The sequence below is a fragment of the Camelus ferus genome, chromosome 35 (genome assembly GCF_009834535.1).
Source record: "Camelus ferus isolate YT-003-E chromosome 35, BCGSAC_Cfer_1.0, whole genome shotgun sequence".
NCBI lineage: Eukaryota > Metazoa > Chordata > Mammalia > Artiodactyla > Camelidae > Camelus > Camelus ferus.
Genome location: NC_045730.1, coordinates 5972878 through 5990722, shown reverse-complemented (window position 1 = coordinate 5990722; position 17845 = coordinate 5972878). Strand labels below are relative to the sequence as shown.

General features: G+C 46.5%; 1 protein-coding gene across 8 annotated transcripts in view; it reads left to right on the top strand.

Moving 5' to 3' along the window:
* The window catches only part of CELF2 (CUGBP Elav-like family member 2), a 475836-nt gene that overhangs the window by 319587 nt on the left and 138404 nt on the right, over nucleotides 1-17845 (top strand). For 7 of the 8 annotated variants that reach the window (XM_032474151.1, XM_032474155.1, XM_032474153.1 and 4 more), the window contains one exon: nucleotides 7215-7411. In XM_032474151.1, the coding sequence (XP_032330042.1) occupies nucleotides 7215-7411 (197 nt within the window). Of the gene's footprint in view, nucleotides 1-6688; nucleotides 7042-7214; nucleotides 7412-17845 lie in introns of those variants that run through there. The other variant, XM_032474157.1, reaches the window with a different exon arrangement.

Here is a 17845-nt window from a genome sequence, read left to right as displayed (position 1 = left end):
AGCCCTTGGGGGAGGAGGGCGCTCCTGCAGCACTTGGAAAATGTGAAGCCTGGTACAAATCTTCTGCATGATGATTATTTCCCTGTTGCCATTTCTAAACGTTCAACCGAAAAAAAATCTCTTCCCGTACAAATGCCTTCTGCTGCTCTGAAGTCCACGAGCTATTTCTGATAAATCCTGAAGGAAACGAGTTCCCTGGGCGGGGGCTGCCCACAGCCGATGCTGCACTGTCTTCCCAGCAAAGGCTATTGTGTATTCAGACTCCAGGTCCCCCCTGGATGCGTCCAAATTGACTGCTTTGTGGGGGTCTTCCGGCTTTCTGCTTTTTACTAGCAGTCAAGTTGAGATAAGGTAATAAGGTTTCCCTTTTCCTTGGTGAGTCCAAACACCCGTGTTGTGTGGCCTTTTCTGCAGGAGTGATTTCCTAGAGTCAGGGTTACATTGTCCCCGGGTAATCGAATGGATAGTTTGTAGACCTCCATCCAGATCCAACCCTATATTAATTCCTGCGATCCAGCAGAATGCTCATCACAAACTTGGTGAATGACATCGACATCCTATACACATTGTTAACAAATTATATGTTTTTTCAAATTTTGTCAAAGCACAAGGATGAACATACTACTTGTGTGTGTACTTAGATGAAACTTGAACTTTTCTTCAGAGGAACACAAATTTATTTGCAATTTGACCATTTGAAGAAAGGCTTTGTGGTCTTCAGCTACTTGGGGTATTTTTGGATCTAGTTAATATTCTGTGAGTTCACCAGCTGATCTGCAGAGGTCCCGCCTCCGAGATGGGGGGCCCTGCCCTGTAACTGGTGGGGCCGATTTCTGGGTCCCACTTTGTGGCTGGTAGGGATGTGACTCACAGAGCTTTGCTGCCTGTGATAAACGGTGTCAGTACCTTCCAGGTAAATGCAGGAGCGAGCAGCATTGGTGTCGTCCTCTGACTGGTGAGAAAACTGATACACAGAGAGTTTTGTTAGGTTTACCAAAATCTTTCAGCCACCCAGGATCCCACTGAGTAAGATGCAGGTGTGTGGGTCCGGTGGCAGCGGTGCCATGTCGAAAGGCAGTGGCAGGAGATGGAGGTGTTCTTCGTGGTGACCCTGAAGTGGTGCATTTGCAAAGGGAGGTGGAATTCCCAGAGCTCGAGGGTGGATGACAGCTGATGCCTTTTCCTAAATAGAGAGGGTTAAGGTTGAGAGGAGAGAGTCACGACTCCTGAGCAGCCCATCTCTGATGTGTTCCCCGGACAGAGATACGGGAAGAGGGGATACTGTCCCGCGTGCGCCGTGTTCGAGGAGAGAATTCTGCTCTTAAATAATGAGCAACAGCAACATTGACAGTGGAGGAGATTGTGAACATTGCTGAATCTCATGCTGTCCTGTTACCTGCCAGAAGGCGCCAGGCCCCTCGCCAGGTTCTTCCGGCTTGTGCTTCACGCAGCTCAGGCTTGGACAGTTTCCTGTGCTTGCCACACACAGCCTGTTTCTTCGTGTGCTATTACCTAAGAACAAGGGATATTAAAAAATGGTCCCTGGGACCTTTGAAAGAGCAGGCGGTCAACTGACTCCAGTGATGGGACCGTGGTTGGGATATTAGCAGGAATTGGCACAAATTGAGGGAGAAGATGGTCTGGCAGCAACCCCGGGCCACCAGCCACTCAGCCACTCGCACAACCACAGAAATTAGGAGCCAGATGGGACCTGTTCTCTCTCTTTGTATTACAAGTGAGGAAACTGAGGTACAGAGTGGTTACAGGATTTGCCTGGGATTCCCACAGTTAATTTAATGCTGAGCCAAAACCAGAACCCAAGCCAGCCAGCCCATGGCCACTGACGAGTTACTGAGTGCCCAAGCTCATTTTCCTGGCCCCTCATTCCCCCCCTTTCCCCAGAACGACTTCCTGGTGAAATGTTTCAGTGAATCTCAACTCTAATTAGTTGGAACAAACAAAACAAAAAAAAAAGTATATTTGCACTTAGAGCTGTTAAATTTAATTAAAGTAAAATAAAATGGAAAAGTCAATTTCTCAGTTGCAGTAGCTTCATTTTGAGTGTGTAGCAGCCACGTGTCACTGGCGGCTGCCATATTGGATCATGCAGGTCATAGGCCATTTCCACCCTTGTGCGCAGTTGGACGGCACTGATAGAGGATGTTGCGGGGCATCACAAGAACAGCAAAGTAAGATGGAGAAGAAAGTATGGGAATAATAAGATTATTAGTAGCTACCAGGGAGATTAGCCATCTTCATTCAAAACTTTTCCAAGACAGGGCATCTTTTTGTGTTGTTTTGGGGTTGGTATAGCTTCTGAAGGTGGCATTTTGTCTTCTTTTTTCAACATTTTCAAAATTATTTATAGCCAGTTGGCATTTCTCTTACCCATTTTGTCAATTTGTTATTCTTCCTTTTGTATGGATAAAGGAGATACATGGCAGAAAGCTGCTGCCCGTGATGAAAGAATAGAAGGAGCAGTTCTTTCATTTGCGGTCTCCGAAAAGAAATTTGCAGTCACTGGGCCTTCTAAGAGCTTGTTGTCCTGGAATTAATAACAACAATGAAAATGCACTGAGTGAGTTATTATAATTTCTATAATATTTTGCTGCGTAGAGGAACCTCATAAGATTTTTGCATATCCTCTCTTGATCTAGCTCTCTACCCGAAAATAGAGTAGGGAAGTAGGTCAGTGCCTGTGCTAAAAGCGAAGAGTATGCACTCTTATTTTTTTCCCCCAAACATCGTTACATTTTCATCTTGGCTCTGAGACTGATACCACCGGTTCCCGCTGGCGTAGTGCTCTCTGACTTGTGGTCCGGTGCCACATGGCATCTGTCCTGAAGCAGCCTTATAGTTGGTTTTTCGCCAAGAGCAAAAGCAGAATTGGCGTCCAGGAGAGTATTGTAGTTTGCAGGTGAGATGCCAGCAGAGATGCACGAGCTGGTGTCTCAGGCCTGCAAGTGAGCACTGAGTCCACAGGGAGCATCACCCTAGAGAAACCCAGTCCATGGGATATGAAGCAGTGACAGCTGGCCTTTATATTGTGCTGTGTCCAGATTCTGTTGACACTTCTTCTTAGGGGTGTGACATTGGAAAAGTCACTTTCCCTCTATGACTCTCAACTGCTTCATTTCCAAAATGGAGGTAGTAATTTCATCTTCACGGAGCTTGTGATTCTGTATGTCCAGGACTTGGCAAAGTCTTCTGGCAAGGAGTGAGTATGCAATAAATACTTGAATTTGAATCTAAGTTCTGCACTGTACTGGGTGCTGAGGGTAGGCAGGAAGTGTAGAGAAACAGGCTAGTCTAATTTTGTAAGCCTGAGACCAGATTCCAGTAAATAGACCTTACTGAGATTCTTGCTGAGAATTGGGGGTCTCTGTTCCCATAATCACCCCTCTGTGAAGAGTGCATTGGTTCTCCACGGCCTCTGGCAAGTACCCCTGAAGGTTTAACTGTTGGACACATAATTTCTGGCTTCCTTAGAAGTGTCAACACTTGAAGCCCCATGAGGACAAAAGAAGTCAGTAAGTCTCCAGTAGAAATGAGCATCAGCCAGGAAGGAAGTTGGAAGTTCAAGAAGGAGGAGCTTGCGTGCACTGGAATGAAGTTAACACAGTTGTTGCAATGCCATCAGGATCCAGGGCAGGAGGTTCAGGAACAACGGGGATCATCAGTCAGGTAGGACCACCTGTCCTACCCAGGAGTGCTCAGTCGCAAAGTTGTGCCATTGTGGTGAATTGTGGACAATAACTAGATGTGGTCAGATTAATCAAGGAAAAGATTGTTGTGCTCTTCACCGATGATGCAAATCTTTGGAAAAGTTGTTTGCAGAATGGGAAGTAGTTGGGAAAGGATGTAGATGTGGATGAGAGGTGCTCATTGGTGTGGTCCTGCAGGAATAGGGAAAGAGGAATCTCTGGAGGTGGAGACACATTGTGATTTTGGAGAAAATGTGGGTTTTAAGGTAGTCTTAATGGACTCTTAGGTTCAGCCTTTGCCCCTATTTTCCCACACGTAGAAAGAGGAAGGGTGTGTGTATGTGTTTCTTTTAATGCTGCCTTTTGGACACATGATTCCAGGGAGCCGGTAGGTCTTGTTCTTGGCCTTGTTTTCTCACAGATTTATCATGAGCTGTTTATTCTCAGCCCAAGGCATACCTGATGCGATACTTCGCCACATGTTGGTTTAGAAATATTCCACCCTTTGGAGCACACTGGGCCTCCGTTTGAATTCTACTTGTAGAATTTATAAGCTGGTAATCTTAGGAAAGGAACTTATTTCTTAGATGTTTGCATCTGGAAAATCATACTTTCTCATGAAGTTGTTATAAGGATTAGAAATAAAGCACTAGCTTAGTGTCTGGCATAAAAGTACTCACTGAAAGATGCACGTTGTTATTACTATTATTTAGTATTAGTATTAATATTATGACTTGTGTTTGAGTCCCTACTATGAAAACATTTGGATGAAAAAGTAGACTTGTGATGGTCACTCATTTCTAGTGCATCACAAGGGCAAAGAAGAGATGAATAGTGGAAACAGCTGACACTTACTAGATGCTCACTCTGAGCCACGACCTGGGCTAAGCACATGACTCTCTGGCGTGGAGTATGTTGTTCCCATTTTACAGATGAAGAGTCTGAGGCCCAGAATGGCACCGTTAGGAAGTGGTGGTGCTAGCATTCAGACCCAGAGCCCTGACGCCCCGCTGCCTCAGGAGAGGAGGTCTAAAGGCATCTGTGAAGGGTGGCCAGTGGGACAGGGATTATAAACGAGCACTCAGCGGCGTGAAGACCAAAGGGGCAAGGCGTAAGCCCTCTTCATGGTTTTTCCCTTCCGTTAGGTACCTCAGTGAGGGTGTGTCTTTCGAGAAAGTAAGAAAGGCCCCTCATTTGGAGACACACTAAGGAACCCTTGCTCTAACTTAAGATGTTAGGGCTAGCGTGCTGTCGCCTAAGTCCGCCGTTATATTAAGTGTTCTCCACACAGGCAAGATGCAGCAGCCGCATGCGTTGCACTTCCGTTCTCTGTTAGCTGAGACCTGCGGCTGTGCCTTCCTCTTTTCATTCTAGCTTATTGTCAACAGCAGTAACCACAAGTCCTTCCTGTCCCAGAAGTAAGTCTTGCCACACACTCAGCTCTCAACGAGCCGTGAGCGCTGCATTCTGTTCTGTGTGGGGCTTGCCCGAGTCGGCTCCACGGGGTTAAAGTGTTTTTATTGAATTCTCAGAGGGCGACTTGAAAAGAAGTATAGGTGCCTGGGAACAAGATAAACGATCGAGCTCTAATGTAAACAAGCATTACATTACACCTAAATTGTTGAAAGAAGATTTTGTGCTCAGTATTGTACTCAGCAGAACATTTTTTATAACAATAAGGTTGATGAGGGAAAGCTCTGAACGTACTTCAAGTTAGTCTGATTGTTTATCTCAAGGATAAAAAAATAGTGGTAAATTGGGGGACAAGAAGATGCAGAAATTGAAGCGAGGACCTAGTGAAGAGTACTTGCCATTATTTTACTCTCTGGTTTAAACTGAATTCAGGATTTCTCCTTTCTGTGGGTTTCACTGTTGTTGTTTGGTGTTTAGCCGATCATTGTCTCTTTCTTTCCCCCAAGGGCTCAGGAATAGCCTAGTTCTGCAGCAAATTTAAGGTTCTCTGATGGGTTTTGATTGATTATTTTGACCAAATAAGGAACCCTGCTTAAGATCTTTGAATACCTTCTTACTGTTATCCTGAGGCTATAATGAAGTGACTGTTTGTGGTGAAGTTTTAGTCCATGTGGCCCTTTTATGACCTTTCTGCCTCATGAGCTGGAGGTTGGCGGCTGGGGGCCAGTCATGTACACGGACGGCTCTTAGATAACGTGTCTGCCGAGTTTAAGTATTTCATTTTTGAAGGCTGAGAATCAGGAGCACTGCAAATGAATGCTGCTTAGGGCACTCGACCCTGTCACTTGGCAGAGTAGGTAGGTTTAGGGTGCGTTAGGAGGCGGGGAGGTGGAAGATAGTTTGTGGTTTTGCTTTACTGCAGCTCAGATAGGCGGGATCCAAGTAAAAAAATGAATGCCTTCATCATCCTTTTACATGACGGTGACTAGAATTGCAGATTCTAAACAAGCATTCTCTCTTTCAAATGAGGATTTTGGAAAACAGCATGAAGGAAGATTGATAGGTAAAATCTTATGGTCTTGCTCTTTATATCAGCCCCAAATATTTACTGAAGCTAGAAGGAAAAAAAGACAGACTTTCCTCTTCTCTCTCCCAAACGTGTGATTGTTTAGAACTCAAGTGCAACATCTGGATGTCAGATATACAGAGAGCAATTTATGGAGTGTGAAAGATTTGAAATATTCAGTGTCCTTTAGCGGGAACTCAACTTTCTGGGGCTGCTTTTTTTCTCTCTCTCCTCCCGGCACAAAGCAGGCAATTCTGAGATCGCCTTTGCCTGTCTGAATTAAACCCTTTGTGCCCGGGTCCCATAAACAATGTGCTTTTTAAACGAGAGCCCCCTCCCCGCCCCGGGCCCTTTTCTCCAGCGTGGGCAGCCAATCGGCTGCACCCGAGCCGCAGTGCTGGAGCACTTTGCCTTCTGAGCAGCAACAACATACTAATTTGATGCACACATGGATGCCTCGCGCGCTCTGCAAATTCATCACCGGCATCTTGCATTAGTCATCTGACGGACTGCCAAATGTTTCATTTTCTTTTCATGTGACTTTATTATTACCACCTCTCTCCTCTCTTCCAAAACCTCCCCAAAGGGGCGGAGGGGTGGGAAATCCAGCAGAAACCCAGCCCTGCCTTTCTTTCCACACGAGAGCCAGTGTGGGGCTGATAACGCTGCGAATGCGTTGATGGCAGCCTTGCCGAGCGAGACCTGCACTTAACTTGCAGCTGCCTCCCGAGCCGGGTTTCAAGATGTCCACGCCCCGGGTGACAGCCGGCGGGGCGCTGCCCTGGGCTGGGGCGGCGGTGCTGAACGGCAGCCTGCAGTGAGAGCCCGCCGCCGCTGCTGCCCAGGAGCAACCTAATGGTGCCTGTGCTTTGTTTTAGTTCATCAAATTTCCACGACTCATTAGGCACTTTGCCCCGTGCTCCTCTTCCTCCTCCTTCCGCCTCCCCGCCCCCACCCCCACCCCCGATTTTTTGTCTTCCTGTCCCTCACCCTGCAGCCCTAACTCTGGCTCCTGCTTCCCTTTTTGACAGTAACGGCACAGCCAACAAGATGAACGGCGCTTTGGATCACTCAGACCAACCAGACCCAGATGCCATTAAGATGTTTGTCGGACAGATCCCCCGGTCCTGGTCGGAAAAGGAGCTGAAAGAACTTTTTGAGCCTTACGGAGCCGTCTACCAGATCAATGTCCTCCGGGACCGGAGTCAGAACCCTCCCCAGAGTAAAGGTACAGACAGCAGCGGGGAGCACGCGCTTGGGGGCGCGTGGTCGGGGCGTGCGGGAGGGGGAGGTCCTGGGCATCCCTGGGCGTCCGGGGAGTCGCGGGAGGGAGGAGGGCAGGAGAGAGCCACCCGCTACCCTTGTGCCCAGCGGCCAGCCCGGCTCCGCCCAGCGCCCCCGCCCGCCTCCTGGGCAGGTGGACCAGCTGGCCTGGGATGCGGGGAGGGAGGCGCCGCGGGAGGAGGGCGCGGCCGCGCGTCTGTCCAGGCGCGTGATTCCTCCCTGAGGTCACTTTCGAGGCAGCACAGGCTCTGCTGGGCGGAGCGGCTTGCCCCTCTGAGGAATAGTGTTCCTTAGCCTTGCATTTCAGACGCTCTTTCTACCTCTGTCTTTCGGTGACTGCCCATGTAATTACAATTGCATTTCACTTTTACATACCCTGTGGGGATCTCGAAATACCTTATAAACTGATAATCGCTGGTGTGAGGGATAAAGGTCACACTTCTAGGAGGGACATCAATTCCTGGGCTCTAGATAGGGCTCATTAAGTGAAGTGTGCCTTTTGGGGCAGGAAGTAGCACCCTAGTGGCCTTAAATAGTTAGCACGCCTTCAAAAATGCTTGTGGTTTACGCCCTCAGCAGTGGTAAGATTCAAGTGTACAATCTGGTGCTTGTGACTGCCTCCATTTTAAGATGAGGGTGATTGGGGAGGGGAGGGGGGGACACAGTTACTGAAAAAGAGGCCAGAAACCTCTGTCCAGGTTGAAGCTTCTGTGTATTGGAGTCACCCTTTGTAAGCTCTGTGCAGTTGGAATTTAAAATCTCTCCTCTGCTGCTACCACTGGGTTTCTGTCCATGTTTTAACCTTGCTTTAATAATTTTGTTCTTCGTTCTTGATCCCTTGGTCTTCTCCCCCAGGGTTCCTCCATCTCTGGGGGTCTCACAGTTTCTCTTTCTTTCTCTGCACCTTGGTATTTCTGCCCGGCCTGTTATTTTATTTCTGTGTTGCCTCTCATGAGAGCTCCTGCAAGCTCATGGTCTGGCTTGTACATACACTTTATTTGAGCACACGAACATCACCCCATTCTGTTCCCAGAGCCTATTCCAGCCTGTCGAGGTGAAGGGCTTAAACTAAGTCATTGTGAAAACTCTGACCTTCTCTGACTGAGAAAGGTTGGGCCATCTCTTGTTCCCTATAGTTACTGAGGTGTGATAGGACTTTTTGGGTCCTTTTAAGAAATTTTAAAACCCCTAGACAATATCTATTTTATAAAGGCAAACAGACATGCCTTCAAATTATGTTTATAGCACTCTCCTTTTCTATCTCAAAACATTTTATGTAACACCAAGTGTGTTTTCAAAAGAACATATATAAGAATGTTGTTACTATATACTTGATTTTACTAGAATTTGTAAAAGGGAAAAGTAGATATCTAAAACTCAATAGGATTAAAAACATCACAAATTAGGGCAGTGCCAAGACTCTTCGTTGATCATATTCCTAAACTGTTTACCTATGTTTCCCAGAGGGAGAAGACGAGAAATTAATACTTTCACAGTATCCTACTGAGCAAAGGCAGTTTAATGCCCTGGGCTGGGGCCGAGGAGTTAGCCAGTAAGGGCCCTCCCAGCATTGAGAATGGCGGCCACGGTGCACTGGGCCAGAGGCAGCAAACCGGTGCTTGAGAGCAGTCACCACAGGTCGTCCTCGGCTAGGAAAACATGCCTCCAAATTCCAGTTCATTCAGCATTTTTTGAAATGACCTGTGACATCGTGATCAGAGCTCATTCGTGATTATGATGCCTGCTTACTTGCATTTTAGCTTTTGATGACACGTGTCCTAGTTTAGCCAAAAAGACCTTTCTCTCCGTCAAGTAAGGACTTCAACGTGGCCTGGTTCTTCCACCAAGTTCTCTTTTCCCCAGTATTCCTCTGAGCAGCATCTTTACCAGGCTGTATTTGTGACTCTGTGTTTTGTTAACTTCATTCACTAGGTCTTATAACTAACTTCATCAAAATAGTTTGCATCAGCCCAGAGTCTCAGAGGGGAAGGGAGCCCTGGTGAGGGAATTCATTTTTTGGAGCAGATGCTGGGTACCAGGCCCTATGTTCGGAGTGTTGCATATGTTTTCTCATTTCATTCTTAACGGAATCCTGAAAGTAGGTGGTCCTAGTCACATTTTACAGATGAGCAAACCGAGGATCACAAAAAGTTAAGAAATATAGCCTAGGTGAATCAGCCAGTAAGTGGCAGAGTAGAAATTTGACCACAGTTGATCTGTCTTCATGTGTTAACACCAGCTTACCTCTCAGTGAGAGGAGGCCAAAACCAGCTTTGGTTGGCTTTATTTCAGGGTTGGGCTGGGAGCCTTCTCTTTTCCCTAAGGGTTCCCAAAGCGAAAGGAAGGAATTTCGCCCTTCAAGAACACGGTTGATTTTGGTTCTATCTTTGTCCGTAGTTTTTTGGTTTTGGTTTTTTTTTTTTTTTTTCACTCCTGAGTTTAGATTGTACATCACTCCAACTCACAGTATCCTGGGATAGAAGTTACAGATGAAATCATTCAGATCTTACCTTTGGAAATATAGGTCAATTCCCATTACTGAACTCCAAGTCTCACATCAAATATTGCTTGAAGTACGTGGGCTGCCAGCCAAAGCTTGAAAGGGTTTTTGTTATACAGACATCTCTGTTGTAACGGCGTTTGTTGTGATAGGATTGGAGCTGTGTAATGACATTCCTCTTGGAGGATTACAGCCCTTACCTGCCCGCTTAGGTTTGGAGATCAGCATCCACCACTTTTCCTTACACCGAGCCCTGTGTGTGCTGTACGTCGTTTGCGTGTTCATGGGTGAAATGCAACCCCACATTTACGTTGGTTCTGATTCTATCAACAGAATAAAATCACCTTGCTTTCCCAGGGCTGATATCAGAGCCTCAGAAATTAGAAGTTTGGAAGCTCTGTCTAAACATGGTTTAAATTACAGCAGGTTTTAGAGTGGCCTTGATTCATTGCCTTACCGACGACAGTGGTTCCCAGGAAAGAGACAAAAATCAGGCTGTTACCTAACCCAGGTGAATACGGTTTTCCCTCTCACTTTGCATTTGAGGTTCTGTTGAATCTTGAGGCATAAAAACTTCTTCTGGTTTTGAAAATATCCTTTAAGAGTTAGAGTCTCAGCTGTCTGTTTCTTCTCCCACGTAAATACGTGTGTTGATTAAGCCTTAGCAACTCTGGGGAACCTGGTTAAGTAAACTCTCCCACCTACCAGGGCTGAGAGAGAGGATGTTTTATTCAGCAGTTATTGGCCGAGTCCCGACAGTGAGAAATACCATCCACGTAGTAGTTAAGAGCGTGGCGTTTGAAGTCGGACAAACCTAAATTGAATTTCTGGCTCTACCACATCCTAGGTGTTGGCCTTGGGCACTTTACTTAATCTCATCTGGAAGTGGAGACAGTAAGGTTGCTGAGATGATGCAGTCACGTGCTCTGCACAGAACTGGAATGTGGTGGGAGCGTCTGCAGTGGAGGTGACTCTGGCTGTTAGTCTCATCATCACTGTCCCTGAGAACCTGAAATCTAATAGGGGCAATGAGGTAGATACTGAGGTAACAGAACATAAAAGAACGTGAGATGAGAGTAAGAAAGAAATGAGTCTATTTGAACTCTGTAGGTTCGGGGAGGAATGAATAACTTCGTTACGCAGGCAGGAAAAGATGGCCTCTTGACCAAATCTTGGGGGAAAAAGTAATGATAGGATTTCAGTGAGTGAAGACTGTGTCGAACAAACAGTGCATGGAGTTGGACCAGCCCGATTCTGGAAGGGAGGTGAGCACACCCAGGGGAGTTCCAGGAGCTGAGAGCTCTTCCCGAGTTCAGAGGAAGTGGGAAATGCGGGCAATGAAATGGAAGTGGGGAGGATGAGGAGGCTGAGAGAGAAAGGCTGGGACCAGGGCCTAGAGGGCCTTACTTCTCGGGCTGAAATACTTGACTCTTACTTCTTAGACAGCCGAGGGTCTGGGAGGGTATTTTGGCCACAGGGAGGGTGGCCAGGAGCCCCATGCAGGGTTGGGGGCAGTGTGTGTGGAGCCTGGACAGAGCACTGTGTGTCATGGCAATGCAGAGGGCAGAGTTGAGTAGCACAGATGGGACCAGTGGTGGAAGGAAAGGGACTTGGTAACTCACTTGGGGCTGTGACAACCGGGCAGTTTGGCCTCAACTTGGAGAAACAGGAGAGCAGTCGGCAGGTGGGAGCAGGTGGGGAGAGGCACAGTCAGTTCAGTTTTGATCACATTGAGTCTGAGGTGCCTCAGAAGAGTCGAGAAGGTTGCAGGCCAAGGACAGCCATCGGATTTGGTCACGGGAGGACTTGGGCGCATTTCAGAAGGACAGTGGAGGTCAGGAGAGGGGTTGTGGAGCTGTCCGTGTGGGGCTATGAGTGGCGACGACCCTTTCTGATAGTCGAATCATGAAAGAAAGAGAACTTAGATAGAGCGCTTTTTTTCTTTGAAGCTGAAGAAAAAAGGAACAAGCAAAAACAGACAGTAAGTGCAGGGAAGACAGGGCTTAGGATCCTTAAAGGGACGAAAAGTTACTGAAGAGCACACGTGAACGGGTGGAAAGATGCTTCATTCGAGACAGCGGGGCCATTAAGCAAAAGTAACACCCGTGCGAATTTCAGTCTGATGGAGGGAGATTGACACTCCCTTCCCAGAAGCCGTCGGTCTTCGCAGGAGACCATACGCTTCTCAGAAGGCTGGGTGGAATCGAAGGCTTGAGAAGAGCGGAGAAGGTGTCAAATGACTGCTTTGAGACCTCCAGTAGGGGAGAGGAAAAGGGAATTATTGAGCAGGAGGAGGGCCCAGTGACCCTTGGATGTGTCCATTTACAGGCAGCCCTAGTGGTTGTGGTTCTGTGACCGTGTGTCAGCGAGTGAGCAGAGACACAGAATCCTAGGGGACCTGGGGTTGGAGATGACCAAGAGAGATGTGGCTGAAGGTCAGGAAGGATGTTCATTGCATCAGAATGTTCTCTGAGGTCCCAGATGAGGAAGCTGGTTAAGATGAAGGATAGCTCAGGTCCAGGAGGAGAAGAGGATTCGAGGCTGGGGATGGTGAATGAAGGACAATGCAGGGGGCGGCAGGGATGGAGACATTGTCCAGCAACCCCAAACCCGAGAACCTCTGACGGGTAGATCAGTTGTGCGCCTTGGCTTCTCTCTCTTGATGTTTCCATTTTAATCAATTTTATCCCAGGGTCACAGCACCCTGAAAAAACCTACTCTGTGGTGAACGCTAGCTAGATGTTTCTAAGTTCAAGCGGTCAGATGTTATTATTTTTATTTCACTGGCAGAAACTCCGAGGAGCCTGTGCTCAGTTACCGGATTAGTCCTTGGGCATCTGAGCTGGGGAGGAAGCAGACCCTTGGCCCTAAGCAGGGCCTTGCCCATTTTACTGTTTATCTTTGGCGGCTTCTCAGCCAGAAAGGGAACTAGAAAGGGGAAGTGGCTTGTGTCGACAAGCTCCCTCTGAGCTACAGGCCTGAAGAGCAGAACTTCCTTTTTTCTAGAAATGTGCTCAGAGATCATGGCATAACTACCGCGCAGCTGCAGCCCTTCCAGCACCACGAGTCCAGGGTGGGTAGAAGGAAGATCAAACTCATGGCTCCTTGGGGAGGGGTGATTACCTTTAAATCTCAGAAGAGCAGCGTTTGTGGTGGTTGTAATGCTCCTGCCCACTCGTCTCCTGGTTGGTCCAGCTGCAGTTGGCATGATGCCAGGGGCCGGGCCTGGACCACGGCTTGCCTTGGGTGGTTTCATCCACAGCCCTCCTCCCTCTGCTGACCTTAGACTGTGACAGAGTATGAGTCGCTTCTTTCCTTCTTCCTGCCTTGACTTCAGTCTTCAGGAATTCATTCACAGAATCTCAGCTCATCCTCATCACTTCCCAGTTCAGTACGTTGCAAAAGTTGTCCTGGAGAATGTGATGAGATGGCCAGCGAGAGAACAGGGGAGGTGAAGGAGAGGGAAAGAAGGGTCAAGAGCACCAGCGCTAAGGGGGGAGGGTAGAGCTCAGCGGTAGAGCACATGCTTAGCATGCACAAGGTCCTGGGTTCGATCCCCAGTACCTCCATTTAAAAAAAAAATTGAAATTTGTTTAAAAAAAAAAAGAGCATGAAAGCTAAGTGTCCCTTCACCCCAGGAACCCCAGATAGTTAGACAGTCAGGTGGAAAGGTCTACTTTCAGAACCTGGCAGGACAGCCCTGAGTCCAGAAGTTTCCTCTGTGCTGTGAGAGAAGGAAGGCAGGCCCTGGAGCCGGGGGTCTTATACCTGGGGTGTATTATCACAGCCTTGTCTAGAGAGCACCCCAAACCTCGGCACCTCTGCATGGGGATCCCTGCCTCCCGGGTGTTCCACGTGTTCAGTGGGAGAATGAATGTGGATCTTGCTGGTGGAGTCCGAAGTTGAGAGTTATAACCTGAATTCTTCTTCAAAATGTGAAAAGCTTGTCCTTTTTATTCAAGGAAGAATGTTTGGGGGCTGGGAGTGGGGAGACCTGTTTCTGTGTTTCTTGCCTTTGTTTTCTTCTAAAAGACTCTCAGAAACCTGCCTTGTGTGGTAGACATGGACTTGGAGCCAATTTATTTAAGTGCTGTCCTCTGGAAATCAGGACTTGAGAAAGAATTCAGAACACAGGAAGATGAGCCAATTTTACATTTTTAACGCACGCAAGTCAGGGAGAGGATTTCTGCCCTAAATTTCTTGCAGGCTAGGGTTGCTGCCCTAGATTTTCTGGAAGAGCCCCAGTTACGTTCATGCTGCCTCAGTGGCCCACGAGAAGGATGCATTCATCCTGAATTAATTTTGTGTCAACAGAAATCACCCTGTAACGTATTGTGACACTCTTCCATCATTGGCTGATCGAGGTCCTGCAGGATAAACATAAAATAGAGTCAATCTTTATACTCATGCAAGCACGGATCCTTACCACATCCTTGTGAAAGGTGGATTTGTTAGTTGTGGTGTATGGTTATGTTAAAAAAAAAATTCAGTTTCTTGAAATGGAGTTTTGGATTATTTTGGCTCCCATTGACCACACCCATGGAACTGGTTGAGATTAACGAGAGAGCGTTGTTAAGTGAGCCTTGTTTTAAGTTAAGGTGAGAAGGAATCCCTTAAACACCCCGTACTCTGGTGCCGAGAGACTGGACAGTGCTTGTTACTTACATCAAAGGGCGGCGTCTACCCTGGCAGATAATATCTAACTTGGGTGCATTATGATCCTTCCATCTCTGGAGGGAAAAAGAGGAAGAAAGGGCAGGAGCAGGGCGATCTGGAGGACACCACGGAGCAAGCCGGTATCAAAGAAGAAATGAAATTACTTAAGGTCACTTCTGACCATTTTGTTTTCTTCTCTTCTGTCGGGGCCATCAGCTGGTCCCCAATCATCTTATCCCCGGTAGATTTGCATTTCTGGAATTAAAGGGGCAAAACAATAAAGAAAACAGGCGGGAGAAGAAAGGAGAATGGGCTATTTTTGGTAGAAATCTGCCACAGAAAGTAAACCCAGGGTTTCATGGCTTCTGTCTGTTTGAACCCCTCCAGCGCGTGTTAGAGGGTGACTGCAGGCGCGAAGTCTAGGGGATCTCACAGCTCACATTTCCTTTTGGTACATTTATGATTTGCTTGCCTGGAGGTCTTACTTGCCTTTTAGTTTGCACCCAACAAAATTTCCCCACAATAGAGATGCTCTACCATCTGTTACACAGTGGTTCTACTCTGGGTCACCATACTGTGGGGCGTTACGAAAGCAGTCTTTGGAAATCAGAAGTGCAGTTTGCTAAGCAGAAAGGGAAGTGCGATCTCTGGGGCCATGCCGTTACTCACTCTGCAACACACACGCCTTGCCTGGGGCCTACCTCAGCGTGACCCTCCCTCCCTTACTCACTTTTGCTTCAGGGACCCCAGATAGTCAGGCAGTCAGGTTGAAAGGTCTACTTCCTTCCTTCTTCAAACTTTGCTTCTAACTGAAATTTAAAATCTGCCGTAGTTACGCTACATTTTAGATGTGTTCAGAAATGCTAGCATTAAAAATACAAATAAAATCATTACATACCTTATGAAGCAGTTCATTATCCTTAATAATTCCAACCATGGAAAAATGTACCATGCTGTTAGCACAATTAGCTCCCTTTTGCTTATCTCGTGTTCATAGATTCCTTTTTTTTTTATTGAATTATAGTTGATTTACAATGTACAGCAGAGTGATTCAGTTGTACATATATATAAATCTATTCTTTTTCAGATCCTTTTCCATTATAGATTATTAAAAGATACTGAATATAGTTCCCTGTGCTCTACAGTAGGCCCTTGTTGTTTATCTATTTTATATCTGTTAATCCAAAACTCCTAATTTATCCTTCCTCCCCTTTCTCCTTTGGGAATCATAAATTGGTTTTCTATGTCTGTGAGTCTGTTTCTCTTTTGCAAATAAGTTCATTTGTATCATTTTTTTGAGATTCCACATATAAGTAATATCATATGATATTTGTCTTTGACTTAATTTAGTATAATAATTTGTAGGTCCATCCATGTTGCCTCAAATGGCATGGTATCATTCCTGTTTGTGGCTGAGTAATAGTCCATTGTGTATATCACATCATAGATTCTTAAAAGACTGAATTTCCACCCTTGGACCAGTGGCCTCAGATGCTACCAAGATTTAGGCATGAGACTTTTATTCTTTGTCCAATTTCACTGATCCCAAGACCATCCATTCTCATGTTTTGTTGTCTAATGTTGTCTGGCCCAGACCTCTTACTGGAATGGTTCTCCCTCCAGTTGGACATAAGCATGCCAGGATTAAATGAATAAATACAGAGCAATCATTCTGACCTTTAAAACCAGAGGAAACTAGAAAGGGAGGGAAAGAGAATTGGCCAAATGGGGAAAAGTAAAAGGCTAAAATAATATGAGTGAGCAACAGATTGATACGGGCTTATAGACTCTGGCAGTGGAAATGATGGATGATGGTATGTTGGCTTTTAGGACAGTTGGTCAAGAGGATGGAAAATGTTCTGACCCATGCTGTGAAATTCAGTGGAAAGTCAGTTAGAGATCAGGTATCACATTAGAGAAATTTGCAGTGAACTAGAGCAATTAAATATATTAAAGCACCAGGGTCTTCAAATGTCTGAGGATATTTTCAGATCTGCTTGGATGAGCACATGGGATGGAGAAAGGAAAAAACACACATGTGGGATGGCGGATTACGACGTGTGTGGATTTCACAAGCCCCTTTTTCACCGAGTCATGTAGACAGACACAGGGGCAGCAAGGGAAAAAGCACGTTTGCTGTAAATGCAAAAGGGAGGTATTTTGCTGAACCAGGGACAGGTTATAGCGATGAAAACTCGTGAGTCCAGGAGAATGGGGTTGGCAGTTGAAACCCCACAGGAATTGGTATTAAGATCAATAGTTTTTCACTCTCTATGTAAATGACCAAAAAAGATGTCTCTCATCCAGTCTCCCTATTCTGGCATTGATTCAAATTAGAGAAACCCAATTGGAGACATAGACTTTGGGCAGGAATAAAGGAATGTGATTTCCCCATTTCTATTAGAGGATCATAAATTGGAATTAGAGAAGTAAGTCAAAAAGATTGAAAGAGAACATCCACCCATCCCACTTTTTGGCCCTGAATCTGATCGTTATGGGATGTTTTGGGTGTGTTAGGCCCATGTCAGACAAGTACACAACCTGCATGTAAATGGAGAGCTACCTCTTCTTAATAGCCTTCAGCATCCTCTGTGGCCTCTTGCCAGCCAAATCTGTAAATTCTCGTAGACTTGTTTTTAGTTTTAGGTGGAAACACATATTTCCCAAACTCTCCATAGTTTAATGGAAACCACAACACAGACGTATAGAGAGACCAGATAATGGGGGGTGGGGAGCATTAGAAACCCGGCTTCCAACTAGTTAATGGTCCAAATGTCCCCTCAAATGCGAAACACTCCAAATGAAGATCACAGAAACCAAGTGTTAAGGAAGAAGCAATTCACCTCTTTTCACAGGAGCTTTCTCGCTCGGATGTAGGCCACGATGCCTAATATTAGGAAGTGTTATTGAAGTTCTGTCAAGGGGATGGACGCGTTCCCAAGGAGAGGCAGCAGGCCTCCCAGGGGCCCGGGAGGGTGAGCCCGTGTGGAAAGGTCCGGGAGGTTAACTTGAAAGGCCTGAGAGCACTGAGTCCCAAGCATGAAGAGAAGGAAAGGCTGTTTTCAAACATGAAAAGAGGGATTGTGCTCTCAAAAAAAAAAAGCTAGAAGAGAGAGTATGATTGAAGTCTGGACGATGCTGAAGTGCAGAGTGAGGCTGTGCAGAGATAAGGTCTTTGAATTAACGCTAAGCCCCAGGATCCCAGGGCTCAGACGTGAAATG